We start from the raw sequence: 20,905 nt of genomic DNA, 5'->3' as shown, positions 1-20,905 counted from the left end.
AAAATGTAATATGACACATTTATAGATTCAAAACGGGGCATATTACAACCTTGGGATTTACTGCTTCAAAGTGTGTACATTTCATTAGGGACGACTCTCAAATCTTGGCACTAGGTCTGACAAGCAAGCAAGCTAAAGCTGAAAGCTAAATCACTGAAAGGTAAATGTGTTCCACACAAGGATGAGGCTGGTGCTGTCAGAGTTTGAATGTAAAAGTGGTGCTATATTAATCTAAATGACGCAGGAATAAGTGCAGTAGAGCTTTGACACTCTTAAGGCTTGAAATGCATATTAGAATGATCATATTTAACAATCTATAAAAAAGGAATGTCTGCCGCATAAAAAAGTCTAGAAACTGTGTCTGTATCACTAAAATTGGTGAAATTAAGTGGTGAACATCTTTCATCACAGCATAGTCTGACAGGAAGGTAACAGCCCAGTGCTGGGTCTTAGCAATATTTCTCCTGTGTCCATGGAAACTGTGAGAAATGTGGCAATGGTCAATTTGCTCGACCAGCACACATGCAGAGCAGTCTGTTTTGAGACTGGAGGTCTGTGTCGGCTTATGTTTTCATGGTGTCCTTCATGGAACTCAGCCTGTTTCACCACTCAAGATGCCAGCAAATTTTTACTGGTCTGATTATAGCCAATAGATCCAGTACTTAATCTTGCTTTAGGTAGTGGGATCACATCACACAAAAGGTGGTGAGATTTCTTCGCTGTAGTGTAATGCTATAATGAATGAATGAAATGAAATGAAATAACACTCCTCTCTATTTTTCACTTTTATTTGATTTGAGCAGATGGCTTTAGCCTCTGGATATAAAGACAGTATAGAAATACTTTAGAATTATATTAATATTTTAATGGCATGCAGAAGATGACTTATGTGGTTGCAATAATAAGTCCAATTGTATAGAAGACAAAATGAGCCTACTTCTCAACTGATATGTGACCTCAGTAAACACTTTCCTAATTACCTCCACCAAGGAGGTTTTTGGTACCGTTTGTATGTGTGTCACACTTTCTGTTTGAAAACAAGATAGCACCAAAGGTTTTTATTGAATTCTGATACAACTTTGTAGGGGTATAGAGCGGGATCATGTTAATAATCCACTAAAATTTGACTTACATCCACCAAGGTCCTCAACTAAGGACAGCTTAATGATTTACTGGTTGAAAACTGACAGAAAGCCGTATAACTTCTTACAAGAGTAGTGTATATTGTAAACTAATCAAAAGACTTAAAATGTCATGTCACATTTGACCTCTGACCCCTTCTTTAAGGTCAATAGTTTGATCTGAAGGTCAAATTGATAATAATGCTATACAGAGCTATTTAAAACAAAGTTTCTTACTGGTATTGTTTGTACTGCCAATATATAGGCATATAGGGAATTATATATGGGGGTTCCTCGGATCTCACTTTCACATTTCATATCTGCCTTTCTTTAAAAATAACCCCACAATGTATCATATGTTTGTTTATGATCCTGACTTTGAGAGATGATTAAGAAAATGGATGGATGGACTGATGTGATGACATTCAAATGATTCATTTCTTTCAGTTTTGTTTTTATTCATATATTTAATCAAATTATATTTAGTGCAGCATAGTGACATCTTTTCCTAATCTTTATAATGAGAATATTGCTAAAGGAGAACTGCAGCCAACTGCCCTGTCTGGACTGGAGCATGAAACGCCGCACTCTAACAGTAGGTCCTGCAGGTCCTATACAAGGCATTTCAACAACTTTGAACATTGCTATGATTGCTTTTTCATCTGGATTATTTCTACAAGCTGTCAGCAGTTAATTCTAGCAGAAAAAAAACACCCTATGTCTTAAAATTAGCAGTTAGTTGGTGCAAAGCAAAGTGAATACTCATAATTCATAATATGGTATTAGTATTACATGCAATTATACATTGTTTATAGCTTATTTCTATAATACTTTCAGGGCTGAATATTACTGACCTCAATTCAAAAATCTGTTAAAGTTACTTTTTCTAAATCCTCAAAGCAAATGTTTAAACTGGAAGTGAATAGTGGTTTGTCACTGTGTGTAGTGTCTGGTTTATTCAGGCCAGCTAAATATACTTGGACATCTGTCTTTCACACTGGGTACAAACCAGTCTTTTGGTTTTCTACTTTTGCATTGACCGTGTTCTCATATAACAGCACTGCGTGGTTACTGTAGAAACGATTACATTTATTCTATTTCTGCAATTACGTGAAATTTATTTCCGTTTTTGGTTTGTTAAGCTCAGAAGGTCGCCCCACTGGAGACCTGTAAAGCGTTTTTATCTATTTATCACATACTCAGATCTCAAGCTGCTCTTCAGCAATGTCAGTTTTATAACACAGTGGCCTGGATCCTGTTGCTGTGCTGATGTGTTTCAGCACAGCCGCCCTCAGTTTCCTCCCAGAAAAGATTCCCTTCCTGAACACCTGTGTTTCTAATTCTTTGTCTAAATCTGCCCTGGCTATGACTGGGGCAAATTCCAGCTGGATGTGACCAAAATCAGGCCAGATGTTCACATCTAATGTCAATGATATAAAGAGAGAGTTTTTTGAATGAATGAATGAATGACTGAAACGAACTGGTTTGATATTGCAGCTGCATCCAGTAAACTGATACTAAAGCACTGTTCAAGAGTGGGCACCTCTAAGGACATGTGTCAGTTTTGCTTCTTCTTCAAGACGAGGATCCGCCCAGACACAGATGTAACCACATTAGAATTCTGTGCTGTTTTCAAATGCTTGGCTAGAGTCTGAGGTGAAAGCTAATGCAGAGCAACGACCGTAGATCCAGTGAACCTTGTTGAACAATGACACAATTTCAAGGGCACAAGAGGCTCGGAAGGACAGAAGAAGCAAAGAAGTAACATCTGGTTTAACACATTCTCCGCTTTTAAGAATTTGCCCTGATTAAATATAGCTGAACTGACAAATATGCCATATGGAGACTTGTCAACACTAAACAGAACCATATCAGGACAAGGAGGTAAACAAGCATGAAAGGCAGTGGCTTCCCTTATTTGTGGAGAAACAGCTTTCTAACAGTGCCATCACAATAGTGTCTTAGCTTAGTTTAGACTATATGGAGAAAAAAAAAAAATAAGCAGGCCAATCAGTAATCACAATCTCTGCCAAGGACCATTTCTATTTCTATGTGTGTCCAAAACAGATAAAACTGCATAGCACTGTATATCACAAGCAGATGTTTTCAGCTGAGCCCTTCCAACAAATCAGAAAGCTGAACAGATCTCACAGGACTGTTCTGTTTAATATCATCAGCTTACTTTTGCATTCCTGTGTTTATTATTTAAAAGGTTAACTGATTAATATTGCTATATTTTACCTAACTGAGGAATTGGTTTTATTTTAAAGATTGCGTTCCTCACTCTCTCTAACGTCAGTGGGCTTAACTGGGCCTCACACAGCCTCTTCAGATACAACTGGCAGGCTATCAGAGCACTCAATTAGCATGATGGATTGCAAATGTTTGTTGCATAAACTTGTTTATCCAGATCTTTCTTTCTTGTTGTTCTAAGAAACTCTCTGTGGCGCTCTCTCTTACCGACAATAGAGACACACAGAACTGCGATTCAAAAGAATATATTTTTTCCATTTTTTCTCAGCTCATTTGAGGGATGGTTATGAGCAAGAATAGCAGCAGTAGTGGTCCTAACATAATTTTATACCCAGTTGGTCAAAGGTCTGAAGGTCTAACATTAACTTAAAGGACCACTATAGCATTAAGAATCCCGGAAGATCCATGAAAGTTTAATTTGACAGAAGACTAAAGAGAGCTGAGAAGGACAGCAGAAGACTTGAAGGAGGACAGCAAAAGAGTTAAGAGATATCTGATGAGAAGAAAAGAAAAAACGATGGCGTAAAACAGGGAGCCCTCACTGCTAAAGCCCGGCTTCGAAGCTTATCCAAACTGACAGAGAAGAAATGGACCTGGGGAGAAAATGTCTCCCAACCACATCTAAAGTCCTGTAGTGAATATCATAAATGTGACCTGAAACACGATGTCTGCCCTACACGTTACAGGTTTAGAGCTCCATCGTCATGCTGCTGGCATACACCCCCTATGACGATAAAGCCAACTCCTCTTTTTTCATGTTTTCCGTTTCGTCAACAAATCATATAAAAGAATGTTTTAACCTCTCATTATCTTCCAACCTTCCTAGCCTGTCTGTAAAACCTAAACCCCAGCCCACTGATTTATACGCAAACCTTTGCTTCTAACACAAAGTGGCGGTGGGGATCTAACATGTGTGCAGACTGATTGAAAATAAGAGAGTGGACGTGTTTATAGTAAAAAAGAAAGAACATTATGAAAAACAGTGTAGCAACCTGTCTCATTCACATGTTCTTTGACATTTGAAAAATGCTGCTACTATACCAGAGCTATGTATTCACTCACAGGACATAAGGACATCTGTTTTATTTGTTACACCTGTCTAGTACCAGGATTCATAGATTCAACAAGGTGCTGGAAACATTCCTCAGAGACTTTGGTCTATATTGACATGAGAAGTTTCTGCAAATTTGTAGGTTACACATCCATTATGCAAATCACCACATCCAAAAGTTGCTCTATTAGTTTGAGATCTGGTGACTGTAGAGGTCATTTGAGTACAGTGAATTCATATTCAACCTGATGGGTACACTGTGGTCATAATCCCAATGTCACAGCAGAAATTTAGACTCATTAGACCAGACAACATCTGTCCAATCTTCTATGGGGTCCAATTTTGGTCAACCCATGCAAACTGTAGCCTCGGTTTCCTGTTCTTAGCTAACAGAAGTGGCACCTTGTCATGGTGACTAGGCTGGACTCAAGTGGTGGAATATTTACATATGTACAGTGAGAGGGAGAAAAGGGGTCCAGGGCTTCCAGGGGTAGGTCCAGGGCTGGGGAACAGTCACACTCACACTCCTCTTCAATCCGCTTGTGAAAAACACACACTCAGTCCAGATGTCCATACCGTTCCTCACTCACACTCTTGCTCATCCAAAGGGTTTCAAGGGAAGGCAGGCTGGGGTCCAGGTAGGTCTCTGCAGGAGGAGATGGAGAACCAACGATTAGCCACAGAACCAGGGAGCACAAGGAAAAATATCATAGAGAGCTGGGCTACACTAACTTAAAATAGCACAACAATCCAGCAAGGACCAACACTCCACTGTGGCCTTAAATGGCATCAGGTGCAATCAGCCAGAACCAGCATCAGGTGAGTAGAAGGAGGGTGAGGATCCAGGAAGGCACAGGTGTCCAGACGCCACCCTAGCAGAGAAGGTGAGTAACACATCCAGAGCAGCCACCCAGAAGCCTGACACACCTGGTATGGTCTTTTGCTGTTGTCACCTATCAGATTCAAGTTTTGACATTATATATGTTCGCAGATGGTTTTCTGAATACCTTGGCTCAGTTGTTCCTCTGAGCTTTGACATTAACAAGGAATTATCACCCTGAGAATTACTGGTCATTGGATATTTTCTCTTTTTCTGCCCATTCCATTGACTGTGTGGGAAAATCCCAGATCAGCACTAACGACCATGCCATGTTCAAAGTCACTTAATTCATCTTTCTTCCCCATTATGATGCTCGGTTTTAATTTCAGCAGGTGATCTTGACTACGTCCATATATCTGCCATAAGAGGTTAAACAGGTGTACCTAACAAAGTGTCTAATGGGTTAGCGTATATCTATATTCTATAGTCATTTTTTTTACTGTTGGTGTTCCATTATATTCTAAGTAAACTACTTTATCATTTATGACACCATTTCATAATTAAGCCACCCTGCAAACAACTGAAAGCTAATAATGTTGCATCCGGCCAGTATGGAGAAGAAACAATTATAGAGGCTTTGATGCTAGATTTTCTTCTTCCTTCCTGGGATTTTGGTGACCACTTTTCCTGAAGGAGCTGTTGGGAATCACGTCTTTACGCATGTAAGTTTATTTGCTAATATTTATTTGTAATACGTGTTATGAGTTTCTTGATGGATTTCCATCCCTTATAGTCTTTGCTGCCCTTTGCCCTGCTATGCTTGCTCTGTCCAGCTCTTCTGCTGCGCACTGCAGCATTTCATAAACTCCACCTACATCAGCAGGATTCATCTGTGGGCTAAATTTCAAAGTTCCCCTGGGCTAAAGTTTAAATTCCTCATTCTCCAGCTTCTGCAGTGCTAGTTTTAGTATATACCTGTGGGAAGTGTTGAGATCAGAACCTAAATGCCAATCTGTTCCATGTTTGGTTTTTCATTAAGAAAATTTAAATAGTGTAATCTAAGTGTGCATTTCAGAAAGTCTCTTCTTCAGTTTCTTCTCAGTCACTGTGTTCTGATACAGCCAGATTAGAATGAAAGATATTTGATAATATTTGTGAATTCAAAGACAACTGAAATTGGTTGGATGCTCTCACTGAAGCTGAACTCCCTCAGCCAGTCATATACACATCCAACTCTAAACACAGTGTGCAAATGACTTGGAGTCACTATTTTTCCATTCAGATTGTCTTGATTTCAGTGAGGATAAAGTCGCCAAAATTGCTGGCACTTTGGGATTGCAGAGTGAAAGGGCTGCATTACCTTTTGAAAAACAGCAGCGAGAAGAAGAGGATCTCATGTCGTTAAACTGTTAAGCTCAAGTTTCTGAACTGAGGTCTCTCATAGCTATTTGGGTCAGGTTGTCTTGAAGTTAAGATGGAAAACTATCAATATTGTCCGGAAAGAAAAATTACTGTATGATTGTTCTGTTTTTTTTTAACCCATATTCAAAATTGAGGCACATCTTCTTAAAGTATCACAATGTTTAATAATTATTCTCATTAATGATGGCGTTACTATTTTGTACTGCTGTAACTTACTAAAAGTCCTACGAAACACTAAGTTACAACTAGGTATAGTTAAGTCTTGTCTGCCCTCTGGTGTAGAGAATGGATTGTGCTCTAATTTCATTTTCACAGTCTCATATTTTCTTAATTGAAGTCATGCAGCATTGTTTTAAGCACGTGAAATAATGTTTTTTCGGGGACTTTTTCTGGTCACATCCTCTGTAGCTGTACCCCTGTATAAGCTGTGAAATTATTTGCATTGTTAAATTAATTTGAGCAATGTGTTTCAGCAACACCCTGCAGCTACAGAAGTCCAAGAATAAACAATGCTATCAATCAATTTTCCCTCGCCCTGGGGGTGACAGTTTGGGCCTTCTTCCAGACGTTGGCAAAGCAGTGACTCATTCAGCACCACTTATTAAAAGATTTTTTTTTTTACCCTAGAGAAAATCCAAAAGTGGAGGAGTGGACATTGCAATTGTCTACATGCTGCTTATAGATTACTGATGACCCGACAAGACAGACTGCACATAAGACTGGGCAGTGCTCTGTATGATTTGGTGATGTTCAGTACAGGAGCTCCACAGGAGACGGTGCTGTCTTCCTGCTCTCCTTGCAAACCTCAGAACTTCTTTGTAACTTTGGGTCATGCCACCTGCAGAAATGCTCTGATTACTCCACAGTGGTTGGATGAGGTTGGAAAGTGGCATGAGGAGCAGTACAGAGCACTACTGGATAATTTTGTGGAGTCTTGAAGAAATTGTCTGCTTCTGGATGCAAATAAAAGACAGAGGACAGCTATAGAGCTTGTGGACCAGGATGTTGATGTGGTGGAAGGGTACCTGGACATCCATGTCAGCAACAGGCTGAATCAATACAGAGGCTGTATGCCAAAAAGGTACAAACAGGCTCTGTTTTCTATCGGAAGAGATGATTTTTCAATGTGTACAGCAAAATGTTGGAGATTTTCTATCAGTCTGTTGTGATGAGTGTACTGTACTTTGCTGAGGTCTACTTGGGGAGCAGCATAGGAGGTAGTGACTCCAGCACTGGTTAACTAATGAGGTAGGCTGGTCTGTGGCTGTACAGACCCAGCCCAGAAGCTGTGGTGGAGAGGAGGTTACTGAACAAACTGTTATCCATTATGGATAATCCTGACCACTCTCTGCACCTCTTACCAAACAGGCAGCAGAGCACCTTCTCTAACACACTGATTAAGCTCTGCTGTGACAAAAACAGATACAGGAAATCTTTCACACCACATGGACTATTATGCATAATACAATATAACTATCTGGCAGGAAGTCATCTGCCAGATAATAAGTCCTTCAATTTAATTAAGAAAAAAACTTTTTCTTTTAATTTCCTAAAATCTCTGCTAACATTTAACATGAGACAAACCATTGTCTTAAATATATTCCATTCCACATCTGTGTTTTTAACCTTTTAGTCTTGAATGAGGCCAATTTTAAGATTGCAGTTAAACCTGCTTCACAGTAGAGGGCGCTGTTGTTTCACTAATCCGTTGTGCCCTCACTATGCCATATTTACAATCCTTCTGATAAAGGTACAATCAAAGTAATTTATCTCTTTGAGTATAGCTATCTTGGAAGAAAAGGACCAAAACTATTAGATCTCATCTTTCCTCATCTTATCTTTCAGTCCTGTGGGACTTCTTCCTCTTTAAATTAATTAAACATAAAAAGACAACGTAATATCTTCAGTTTCACTATTTAATATTTGTACATCTGGTTAAAAAAAAACAACAACAACAATCAAGGCCAAGAACAACTCTCTCACACACACTCTCACACAAAACCACCACACTTGCTTGTGCTATTTTTCTATCTTTGATTCATCTCTGCTTTTATAACTTAAAAAAATAATTTAAATAAAAAAACATAGATTTTATTGTTTTGTTTTTTTAATGGGCACTTGAGAGAGATGAAGTCCAAAGGGGCTGGTTGACACATCAGTGGTATTTTTTTTTTTTTCCTTTCTTTCTTTCTTTTACTAAAATAACAGGAGTTGTGATGTTGTGATGTTCAGAGTTTAGAGTTATTCTCCCAGAGGAAGGAGTCATTCTGCAGCACTTTGGCCAATTTTTCATTGAACGGCGTGTAGAAGTCCCGCAGGATGTCTTTAGTGATGGGCAGCATGGGTCCTAGGTTTTTGTCAGCTGGCCTCCTGGTGTTTGACGCTGGGCTTCTTGTGATTTCTGACTCAATTTCTTTTGTCAGCGGCCCTGTGAAAAACACAGAAACATTTCTTTCACACCCCCTCGTTCTGGTCCACTTATTTTGATTTTGACGCAGCACTAAACAAATGGAACAAAATAGAGAGAAAGGACTCTGAAGCAAAAGATTCTCTGGAAGGTAATCACACCTTAGATGGTGTTGGCAGCTCTTTGAAGAGCTAAGTCTGAGCTTTGGGGCAATTACACTGTGGGATAAACCAGTGAGTTCAGATAAGGAAGCTTCCACAAAGCTGGAAGGGGCTGTTTTTTGGCTTTCATATTCATACACTCAAACCTGTGTGTGTGTGGTAAACTGTTCAGGATTACTCCTAATAGGAGATTTTTATACTCCCGTATTCTGCATCGACAGATTTTAATCATATTGTTGCATGCCATTTAAAGTGACATTTGTTTGATCAGCACAGGTTTTGGGTTGGCGCATTCATTTTTCTAATAATCACAGTCACCGCTACACCACATATCCATATTTGTATGTATCTAGGGCACTGTTTGCTACTGTACTGATCAGAGTCCCCATTACTACACTTACTCACTTGCTCACTTACCCAGGTTAAGGAACTCAAAGACTTGATGCATTGTGTATTTCCTGTTAGAGGCATGGTCTTCCAACCTCAGGACCAGAATTTGTTCCCTGCTGAAGACGGTCAGCCAGTCCATTAAGTACACAATGTATAAGCCAACTTGCAATCTGACCTGAAGGCACAGAAGAAGAAAGTCAACATGAGATAAGTAATTCCTATGCAAGGTACTTTTTCTTAGCAAAGTGGTGCATGCATCCTCTTCTTTAAAGAGATAAACAGGTGGAGGGAGGGAAGGCCAGAGGGAGGAAATTTTAACTGCTTTCTTTTTCGTCTTCTCCATGAATTCGGCTCGGTGATGCTAGACGCTGTGTAGGCATGTAAATGTGTAGTGTTTATTATTTGGAGTGATAGAGGGAGATAAGAAAGAGGGAAACCTGCATCATCATCACAACCAAACTAAATACTTTATGGCCAAACATGGCCAATTTAGTTTTGCATCATAATAAGGTGATTTTCCCTCTTTTGTAAAAGTGCAAATTGAAATAATCTAAAGATTTAATAATCTTTAAATTATTTTCTGGACAAAACTAATATTTTAAAGATTGGGCTCTAGGAACCCAGGATAGACGTTTCTTTTAATTTTCTGAGGTTTTATTTGAGACGTAGATTAAACCACTACACTACAATTCATCAACCCCAGAAATAAATGAGCACACTGATCTTTTGTGAGATCTCATCAAAGCATTTGCTCGCAGCCTAACCCTTGTTGAAATTGATTTTTGGATTCCTTTGTGACAGTTGACTGCAGAACAGTAGGTGTGCACAAAATACCTTGTCCTTTCGCCTTTTTAGCAAAAACTGAAAGGCCATTTAGAATCGATGATTACAAGCCAGCTCAGCAATTCCTTCTTTGTTAAATCAATTTGGTACAACAGTTTAGGTCAGTCGTGTTCTCATGCTGGGGTTTATTTGTTTTTTTCCCTAAGACACTAATCCAAGCTCTAAAACCTTTATCAAGAAACGACAGGCATGAGAGGGACAGCTGTAATGCTTCTCACATGGGCTAATAACTCTTATAGATATTTGTGGATGAACAATTAGGTCATCGCTAGAGAGCAAACATGCTCATGAAGGGCCATAAAGACTGTTGGAGAACCTCTAAATACAAGGCAGCATAAGGGGAAAGCCAAAAGAGGACAATCCTCATCCCCATCTCACACAGTCTGCCTCAGGGTGCTATGAGAAAAGCTGACCTAACACCAGGCCGGGCACTGGCTGGCACTAATACGTGGTCCATGAGTAAGAAGCAAGTTCACAGGAATGGTAAACGAGCTTTTGTAGTACACAAAGAGGCTTGAGGTGTTGAACTGCTCAGTGGTCCAACAGTGCTGCCAATCCTTTCCATTAAGTCTGTCCTGCGAACTTTAGCGTTTGCTAATGAAGCACGGACTTCTCTCCATCTGTCTTTTCTTACTTTCTTCGTTCCCACCAGCTAATAAACTGGTCACTAAGTGCCGCTTTTCAGCGGGGCTTTGAGACAAAAGCAGGAGGCGGGGAACACTCACTGGCATGGCGTTGTTGACGGTGGTGTTGTACACACAGGAGCGCATTGTGAACTCCGTAAGGCACCCCTCAAACAACTGCAGTGACTCTGACACCTTCTCGTGGAAATCCTCTGCAGACTTATTGGCACTACCGAAGTAAAGATAGTCAGAGTACAGCCTGCAAGACAAGAGACAAATTTGAACATGGAAAAGACACCTCATTATGTTTCAGGTTTTTGTCTTCAAGCATTTACAAGCCGTAATATTACAGATATATTTCCTCTTCTCTGGTATTTTTAATATGTCTTCTAATTAAACTGTAGACAGTCATCATATTGGTCCAGCAAGAGGAATCCCCAGTGCCTCAGCCTCCTCTGACAACAAATTCTTTTAGCTTGTTAAGCCAGCCAGATGTTTACTGATGCTGGTGCTGGTCTTGACTCTTATCTCTGTCATCTTAGTGCTTCCATTATACTTCTGTTGTTCTCTCTTAAAATGAAAAAAGATATTTTGATTTTAATTAAGCTGCCTGATTAAGTGACGATTAAATTAATCAAAATAATCATTTGGGGTTCAATTTACTAAAAATTGCTACTCTTGTTTGCTTTCAGCCAGCCCTTGTGAAAAATGTTCTCTCTGTAATTAATTTGATCAGTCAGTAATGGGTTCCAGAGTTGACAGGCCTTTACAGAGAAACCCAGATGTCCAAATTAGGATCTACAATTTGGTATTTTGTAGTTTCCAGTTTCCAGTCAGTCTGTTAATGTTTTGTATTTAGGCTTTTTTTTTAAGTCAACCAAAAATATTCACAGTGAACTCAACTCAGTTCTTAATGGTTGACTCTATGACTGAAAACATGTTTCTGCTGCCTCCTGTCAAATGAGAATGAAAGGGAATGGTGGCGACACTGATCCATATAAACTCTATGTTGCAATTTAGTTTGAAATGTAAGATGGTATAGAGGAAATGCGGTACAGGGTGTAAACAGATCTCACCTAATAAAAATGACACAGCTAATTTAATTGAGCATGCAACTCATTTTTTCCTAGAATTGTTTCGGGGGAGAGGTTCCACGGGCCACGATTTGACAGACAGAAGCAATTACAGAGCATGCTTAGACATTCTCAGAAGTAAAAATCAACATTAACAGCGTTAAGAACCCTCCCCACCCCCGTCTAAACAGATTATCACAGGCATTCAGCAGTAAGGTCTTCACATGTCTGATAAAGGCATCATAATGATACTTTTGTGGCAGCCTGCCTGAGTAAAAGCCAACACATCTCTTGTGACAACAGGTCTTTTGTTTCTTATAAACCTGGAAAATATCTGTCTGTGTCAGCAGTGTAAACACTTATGATAGGGGTGCAAAGACATGCACATCAGAACTGGATCTGCATCATCGCAGATTTCTCCCACCTTTCCACTGGATCCCTGAGCATGACAATGAAGCGGGCATCAGGCTGCAGGGCATGGATGAAGTCCTGGATAAGGAAGGGAGGCTCTCCCTTTGTTGTGTTGTCATAGAAATATACCCAAGCGTTGTTATCCCACATGGTGGATGCGCTGGCTTCTCCTGGAAAATACAGCCACAGTGCTTCAAGTAAAAACATGCACACATACACAAAAATGTTGTGCAGTCACAGACACTTTTAGTTTTTGGTGTAAGGCTCATTATTTGTGTTTTTTGTAGATTTTTTCCAAATATACACAGTACAGGATCCCTGTTAAATTACATCAAATTACTGTTATATATGTTATTTTACACCTAATAATCTACAACAACATAAAAATAATACTAATAAACGTTTGTATTGTTATTTTATGGTGATAAGAATAGTAACGCTAAACATATTTTATTGTAAAATGTGATGTTGATTGATATAAAAAAAAAATACCCAGAATTTGGTATCTTGTTTGGCTTAAACGTAAACTGGCCAAATGTTATTAATCACTGAAAGTTGGGTTTTAGATGGTGGACCATACAAAACAAACAGTTTGGTTATTAAGAAATAATGGGCATGTATTGGGAAAACAATTGTTGTTGTTGCAGCAATTTTTAAGCCCATTTTCATTCTTTATTTCTGTTTTAGTTTGTCATTACCTGCAAACGATTGCGGGTAAGATTGAGATTTAAATCGCACGTTGTTATAATTTTATCTGATTTTCAGAGGTTTATTAGAACTTGAAACATACAGCCTCTAAATTCAACCTTGAAGTAAAACATGGAAGCAAAGGTCAATAAAAGGTCTAAAGCAAGTGCTCAATGGGAGACAAAAAAGAAAAAAGACAAACAGCAAGGGCAGCTAAATAGTACAAGGACTGCAGTCTTCAAATCCTTGTCCAGACTGGTGCTCATACCAAGTCAGAGGACATTGTTTCTCAAACAATTTAGGACCATAAACTTTATCAAGCCAAGCTGAGAAATGATATCCTGGATTCATTAGACTGTCTGCGCCTTCATTATCCTCTTATCTGTGAAGCAAAGCTGTATTTGGAAGGAACACAACAGGAGCCTTATCTGCCTCCCTTCCTCAGAAAAAAGGGATGATAGCCAGGGCCTATTTTTTTTTCCGATGAAAACGGTGAGAGTGAAACAGGATCACTGTTAATGCTGTTAACACCTAAAATGATACACACTGTGATCAAGTCTATTTAAAGGTCTCTGTATCCATTAAAAGGGCTTATTCTGGCCCAGAAGGAGAGGCTGTACAGGACAAACAAATGCAGGAGCCAGACTGGTCTCTCTGGTGTTTCATAGTGGCTGGGTCTTGGCCGGGGGTTGAAAAGAATCAGAAGCCCAAGATCCTGGCCATAGGCCTGCGCCGTGCTGGGCTCTCTCAGGGCATCGTGTGAATACTGAGTGGGGTTTTGCTCCCCCACACCCCTCTAACTAGGATTATTTATTTGAAATCGCAAACAAAACAGTGCAACATGCTAAGCTGCACCCAATGCAGCGAGCCAAGTGTGAAAAGCCTGTTGTTGAAAATTGAAATCAGTTTTTCTTTGCGACCGAGCAATTTCTTTGACACGGTGTTTAAGCGATGGAGGGGGAAAAAAGACAGAAACAGATAGTTGCAGAGGGGCTGGAGACACGATATGCAGATAGAGGAAGGAGGTTTGTAAGACTTCACTACCCCACTGCAGGTATTATTGCTGTCCTGACGCGCACACACACATTCACACACACAAAACAATGATTCCCTTATACAGCACTTCAGTGAAGTGGCTAAGTGAGGCAGAAGGAAGTCCAGTATTATTAAGCTGTTAGAGCCTCTCTTTAAGGCTGAGTCACTAGCTCTTTTAGAAATACCTTCCCTCACTGAAGTGAAAGTGGCTGCTACAGAGCGGCCCCATGCTTCATCCTCACTACCTGCTGCTTTAATAGTAGTTTTGTAATATTGGACACAAGATTACAAGCGAAGTTTAAAGTAAGTGTCAGGTCACCCCAGGCCCAATGCTATTGGCTGCAGCCCGACGAGGGCACAGAATGCTGCTGGACCACCTTCTATAGATGGATCACATGACCCAAGTAACTAATAAGATTCTCAGTAGACAGTGGGGAAACAATAGCTGTTCCCTGAAACAGTGAAAGAAAACAGGAAGACAGAGGTTACACACAACAGGAAATGTTTCCGCTTCGAAAACTACCAAGAGATGTGATTAGCAAGAAGTCAGCGCAACGTTTTACACACTATCGTCTGTATCTTGTTGGCTTAGCTACCCAAAAACATGTTATTCTGACGATAATCAGTCTGTAATAGTTGGGTATTTTTTTGTGTGGGCAAATGCTGATATGCAGCTTCCTGTCATAATGTGCTTCTCAAAGTTTGATTTACTGTGCTTGCATAGCACAAAAAGCGGAATATGGTATTCAGTGTTTCTTCTGCGCAATCTTAGTTTATATTAAATGCAAAATGTAGCTGGGTCACTTTGGAATATGAAGGTTTTGATGACAGGAGGTTCACAAGAGGTTCACAACTGTGTTATCAAGGATACGGCTAGGTACTCATTTATTGTTCATCGTTTGAATTATACCTGCTTCTATCACCTCATATTACTCACGGTGTATTTATTCAAGAGACACTTCATTTGAGGGCATCAGTTCTTGTTTTCTTGTTCAAATATTGCAACAGTCCGCTTCAAAACCTTGCCTTTGGACTCAAATAAACCTTGATCACATAGATTTGTTCCTCTATTGCGCAAAATTGTATGTCTGCCCTGAGACGGACTGCTGCCCGCACAGACATCTTGTCCTCTAACTGAACCCCTATATCGTTGCACTCAAGTCATTTCTGTTTGCTTGCAAAACTTCCACTTCTAAATCTCTGCTCCTGCTCCCAGCATTTTGCATAATGCGTGACAAACCAATTGCCAAGTGGTTAGTACCTATACCACATGGCTGCTAATCATCTGAGCAATGGGTACCAGGTTTTATGACCTTTCCCTGCTCTTTGGCAGTCCTTGTTAGATCCATTAAATTACTGCAATGGGACATAAACCAGGAAGGTAATGTTGCTCACATCCACTGGAGGCTGCTGTGCAGTAGGCATAGGGCAACTACAGTATATGTAGGTATTCAGTTGTGCTGACTGTTTAATTCTAAAGCTTATCTTCCATTGTATAACTTTTAAAGCCTTTGTTAGCAAGTTACAGTAGCACCAAGTAGAAACAACACAGAGGGAATTTTCAACCACCCGGAAATCAAACTAGATTTGGGCCAGATGGTGGATTTGAACCCAGGACCTTCTTACTGTAAAGACCACCATGCTGCCCCAAAAATTTTTAAATCTATTTTATAAATCTTGGTTGCAATATGTTACTAAGACGAGGATTATCCGTGTTATCCAAACTGGCTAACAACTAGTGCTGCAAAGCCCAGTTAGAAAATGCTTCAATACATTTTAATTCAAAGTGTTGCAATAATACATGTTATAATAGTTTCATTTCTACAAATGGGAGCTGGCTGTCATTTCACTTACCTATGATCATATTAGGTTGGCTGGATCCGCTGGTATTTGCTGTGAGGTTGCCCTGGATTTGGTAAGCAGCCTGATCGAACAAGTCCAAGTAGTCTTCCACTGGGTATCGATCATGGAAGCCCTCACTGAGACGAATGATACCTGACAGAGAAAAAGACGTTGACTTTAGGCAGGTATATTTTAGAACTTTTTTGCTAAGTTGTTACACTTAAAAAGCTGTTGGAGTGGATGCGTTGGCTTTAAATGGGATTCTAGAAGCAAAAGTGGGTGTGTTTTAATCCTGCCTTCCTGTTTCTCTACATGTGTTTCTGTGCTCACACTAAAGGGGGTCATTAGGGCTTTGTTGTTGTCCTGATTGCAGGATGACCTAATAAAATCCAAGTAAAGATCCAATCCAAATTCAGCAGGGAGTACTGTCTCTGCTCACTTTCTTGTGTTTCCAATTAAGGGCCAATGTCAAGTTAATCCTTTAAATGCAGGACTAGCAAATGTGTTTTCCATCTTAGCTGCTGTGGTGCACATTATAATTATAATTTAGTAGGCTATCGTGGAGATACGGTTTAGGACTTAGGAGTATCCATGCAGCATAAGGATAATGAGGTAACTCAGGCGGCTGTTACTTTCAGCGATGCTTTGATGGTGTCCTATTAAAACACCTTTCTTAGTAGGAAAAACATGATTAGAAAACTCAAGTAAACTCTCCAAACACCCAGTCTGCATCATTATTCATCCAGAACGGTCACACTTGTATGAGGTGTGATGGCTCTGGTGAGTCTTGCTTGAGTGCTTTTCTTTTTTTTTTTCTCCCGTCCCTGTGCTTTTTGATATGAATTAAGCGTAGAGCAGTTCTCAAATAGGCTGCGTTTCTAGATGGGAACTGTACACAACAGACACATCTGCTTAAGATTCAAAATGCTCCTCTAAGAAAGTTATGTAGCACGGATCGCGTCAAATCACCTTTTTACTGCATCGACCGAGCAGCGCCTCGAGGGGGATCGAAATAAATAAATACAAAACAAGACCATTTGAATTCTGAGAGCTCTCAAAGGATGTCTTAAGAGAAAAGTGCTGATTAGCAGCCTGAAGTTCATGACTAGAAGGAATAGAGAGAAAGAAAGTGACAGCAAAGATGAAAGTGCGCCAAACGAGGGGGGACAGTAACTGAGGGGGACCTGTGTCCTTGGGATATAACTGCATTTGCTGCTACGCAACATCACAAGCAGCAGAAAACACGGAGCATGAGGCAGACAAATTAAGGCAAACAACTCATCCACAACCCACAGCTTTACGAGCTTCAAATAATTATCAACTCAAACTAAACCCAACACATTAAAATAAGTATTGCATGCAGACTGATCAATCCACCAATTAGGTTTTGTGAGTCTCGAAAGGATTAGGGGCATAGTCAGCAACTGGATAAACTTCAAAGGGATAGATTTGGCTGTGACAGTTAAGCCTCTTTTGATATTTGTGGTGAGAATTTGGATGATTTTGTTTTTCCAAAGATTGTGGCCAATACTGTATGTAGTGCCCTTAACAAGTAGTACACCGAAGCCATGAGTGAAATTATTCAAATCATTAAGTAACCTTTAGACAGACAGCTGCTGGAAAAATAAAATGTCAAATCAGTCGTTGCTGAGCAGAAGAATAGCCCCCGTCCCCAGAAATCAGGGTGAAAATTGAGCGCTCGTATTGCACTCGTGTTATAGCGTAGCTTCATTTACTAAAAGATAATTATGAAATAATCTAAGCACTGCGTATACAAAATTCAGTATAAAGCTGTTGTCTTATTGGCTTTTGATTTTGAAGTCAGAACTGAAAACAGAGCCATCGGTCAAAAGGCAGATTGTTGCCCTACAGTTTAACTGCTGGGCTTTGTATTTCTTTATTTCAGGCACACATTAGCGACGCACACGCACCGACTCACTCGCTGATGTCCGCATCCTGGGCTGATGAAGGATTTCCATTATTCATGAGTCCTAATGACTCTTTCAGTATCAAAGGGAAACAAAAAAACTCATAGGTATTGGCGATGATGGTCTGCTTGTTTAATGACAACAATGCAAGAGAGAAAAATAAATCTTGGCCTACTTAAGTTTTACTACAAGCCTTATTATCAGCTAAATGTGTAATTAAAAATATTTCAGATGTAAGAGGAAATAGAGTAAAGCCTTCGTGGTGTCAAAAATCACTAAATCAAACCAAACAAGCAATTTAACATTAAACTTAAGGGTGTCCAGAGGGTTTTCTTCTCACATGAGGTGCATTCAGTCTCACTCCCGGGTCTTGCGTAGCTTTTAATCCCATCTGTGATGGTGTGGTGGTTCTTTTTACATCACAGATGCTCGTGGAGGAAGAACACCACAATGTCAGCCACACTGTTAGAACTGCCATACGACCCAGATGTCTGCTGCGAGGCGGCTCTTACTTCTTGACGCACAGGGTTTTCTCTTTGTTTGTGCAAATGACTTGTTCGAGTTACCACCTGTTCAAACGCCTGGAGTGCCAAAATTGTAAGCCGGAATTTTGGCAGTAATTTGTGTGTGTCTAAACAAACAAGCCAATATATTAACAGATAGTGTTAAACTCTCCACGAAATTGGCCAGTATTTTCACTATTTATCCATTATTTATTCAATATTCTATCCAATAAGAAGTAACAACTTTAATTGCCTTTATGCAACAGCTCTATCATAAAATGAAAAGATTTGTTGTGTAATTAAATAAACCTATAATTGCTCTGTTACTCTTTTCAAGGAAAGTATAAAATTCTAATTTATGCACAGTGGGAACAGCCCAAATGATGCACCTAGAAGCTGAGGGAAGCAAATTTCACAGTAGAGAGATGTGTCGCAAGGAGCGACTGCAACATTAACGTGCTAAACAAGTGCAAAATAACAGCATGCGTGGGTTCAGTGTGTCTAAAGAAGCTTCAGTTGTTTTTATGTTCCTTTCAAGTGCTTTCTACCACAGAGAAAAGTCTATGTCACAGATGACAGTAAAGTACAGTTAATCTAGATCCTTCTGCGTATGGTTCTAGTCGAGCTGTTAATGAGCTTTGTTAGCACATAAGCTTAACCACACATACCAAGATGAGAAAGTTGCACTGGTAAGAGCCTAATGAAGGTGTAAAAGTATGCAGGAGGGGAACAGGGAATGGTTATAATTCAAATTGCTGCATAAAGATTGTAAATATACAATTAGGGATGTTGATCTGGGTCAACTCTCAGGCAGAAAATGAGCAGTTTCTGTTAATTGTAATGCCTTTGTTTTGAGTATTAATTTCCCTGTAATTGTACTGTAATTGCACTGGGAAATGCTTATATAGCACCTTTCTTCTTAATTTTGAGCACTGAAAGTGCTTTCTACTATAAGTCTCATTCACCCAGTGACACACACATTCATACAGTGCTTTTATCTATGCCTAACCACTTTTATCTAACATTCACATAAACATCTGGGGCATCAGGGGTCAGTATCCTGCCCAAAGTTACTACTATAACATATAATATACTAATATAGATACATACATAAGATACTGGACAGCCGGGGTAGAAATTGGTAGATAACCCGAGACAGCCGGAAACTGAACTATATGCATCAGAAATGTAAAAACAAATACATAACTGTGTATTTGTTTCAGAAAAGTCTTACTCTAACATAATTGTCAGTCAATATCCAAAGAACTCAAATTACCTACTAAATGTGCAGAAACTGCAATTCACACATGTAACAATATGATGATAGTTATGGTATAGACAATTTCAATATTATGTCACTTAGTGGTTTTGTGGGGTCCACTGAGGCTATTTCACTGCCAAAATAATGATAGTGACTTGAGCTTAACATATGTCATGGTCCCAGGCTGGGTGCCCGTACCGCTCAAAATTACGTGTTCCTTACTCACCAAATCGTTTGCGGGTCCACCAGTGTGGCTCTTTGAAAGTTGTGAACTTGACGTCCGGGTGCAGCTTCAGTCTATCGTACAGGTCTGTTGTGCCGCACTTTGGCTGACCAATGATATAGAAATAAGGAAGGCACCGCATGCGGTAGAGTTTCCTGTTGTGATGAAGCAAATGTTCATGGAAAGTGTTCCTCAAGTGCTGGAAAACTGTTCTGAAGCGTCGCGAATAGCGTCCATATGAGTTTGTCCTGTATGGGTCGGAAGTGATATTCCCAGCGTATTCCTCATACCAGCATGGGTTCTTCACACCAGGCAGAAATTTGCGAGGGATAACAGAAAACATCTGTAAATGCAGAGAAAGCAGGTTGCATCAGTCTGTTTAGCCATTTAGACATTTCATGCAAAACTTTTTGTAAATTCTCTATTATCATCGCAAGTAGAAGAAGAATAGGTTTTTTTGTATAGCCTACAGACCATTATTTTGGTAGGACTAGGCAAGCAGTGTGTGTGTTCATGACAAGTTTGTGCAGCTAGAATGTAGTCTGGGGCAGATCGGACTTATAATAAATTGGAAACACGAGCAAGTGGCTTCATGCTAAATTTGTTGAGCAATGTTCCAATAAACACCAGCACACTCTATCATATCTATGCTGCTGATGCTCAGCCACATACTCCAGCTATTCATACATTTTTCCTTGTTCTGGAGGCTTTTTTGCATTCAGTCTGGTCTCAAACAGTAAAAAAGAACATTAGTTGAATTGAGTTTGAAGGACTGATTTGGCCAGACAGGAACATTACAGTTTGTGGCCATAAAAACAATCTAACTCAGATCCATTACCCACACTCACAAA

The 20,905-nt window shown here is 39.7% G+C and overlaps 1 protein-coding gene and 2 long non-coding RNA genes across 4 annotated transcripts in view; 1 reads left to right on the top strand and 2 right to left on the bottom strand.

Moving 5' to 3' along the window:
- Positions 1-3,213: 3,213 nt before the first annotated feature.
- LOC106097988 (uncharacterized) lies at positions 3,214-5,298 on the bottom strand. Its single transcript, XR_001224064.3, has 2 exons — positions 5,158-5,298; positions 3,214-5,071 (listed from the first exon to the last, which is right to left on the bottom strand). It is a non-coding gene; the product is annotated as an uncharacterized LOC106097988 (long non-coding RNA).
- LOC102080060 (uncharacterized) lies at positions 5,247-7,968 on the top strand. The gene is made up of 3 exons (XR_003221388.1): positions 5,247-5,355; positions 5,939-5,967; positions 7,295-7,968. It is a non-coding gene; the product is annotated as an uncharacterized LOC102080060 (long non-coding RNA).
- Positions 7,969-8,565: 597 nt separating this feature from the next.
- chst15 (carbohydrate sulfotransferase 15) overlaps positions 8,566-20,905 on the bottom strand; it is a 39,653-nt gene continuing 27,313 nt past the window's right edge. For both annotated transcript variants that reach the window (XM_025909743.1, XM_005471401.4), the window contains 6 exons: positions 20,058-20,397; positions 16,152-16,292; positions 12,589-12,745; positions 11,194-11,350; positions 9,653-9,800; positions 8,566-9,095 (listed from right to left, as the gene is read on the bottom strand). In XM_025909743.1, coding sequence (XP_025765528.1) covers positions 8,896-9,095; positions 9,653-9,800; positions 11,194-11,350; positions 12,589-12,745; positions 16,152-16,292; positions 20,058-20,397 — 1,143 coding nt within the window. In that variant the 3' untranslated portion in view covers positions 8,566-8,895. The remainder of the gene's footprint in view (positions 9,096-9,652; positions 9,801-11,193; positions 11,351-12,588; positions 12,746-16,151; positions 16,293-20,057; positions 20,398-20,905) is intronic.

The sequence above is a fragment of the Oreochromis niloticus genome, linkage group LG8 (genome assembly GCF_001858045.2).
Source record: "Oreochromis niloticus isolate F11D_XX linkage group LG8, O_niloticus_UMD_NMBU, whole genome shotgun sequence".
NCBI classification, from domain to species: domain Eukaryota; kingdom Metazoa; phylum Chordata; class Actinopteri; order Cichliformes; family Cichlidae; genus Oreochromis; species Oreochromis niloticus.
The sequence above is the reverse complement of the archived record's forward strand: the minus strand, read 5'-3'. Positions and strand labels throughout refer to the sequence as shown.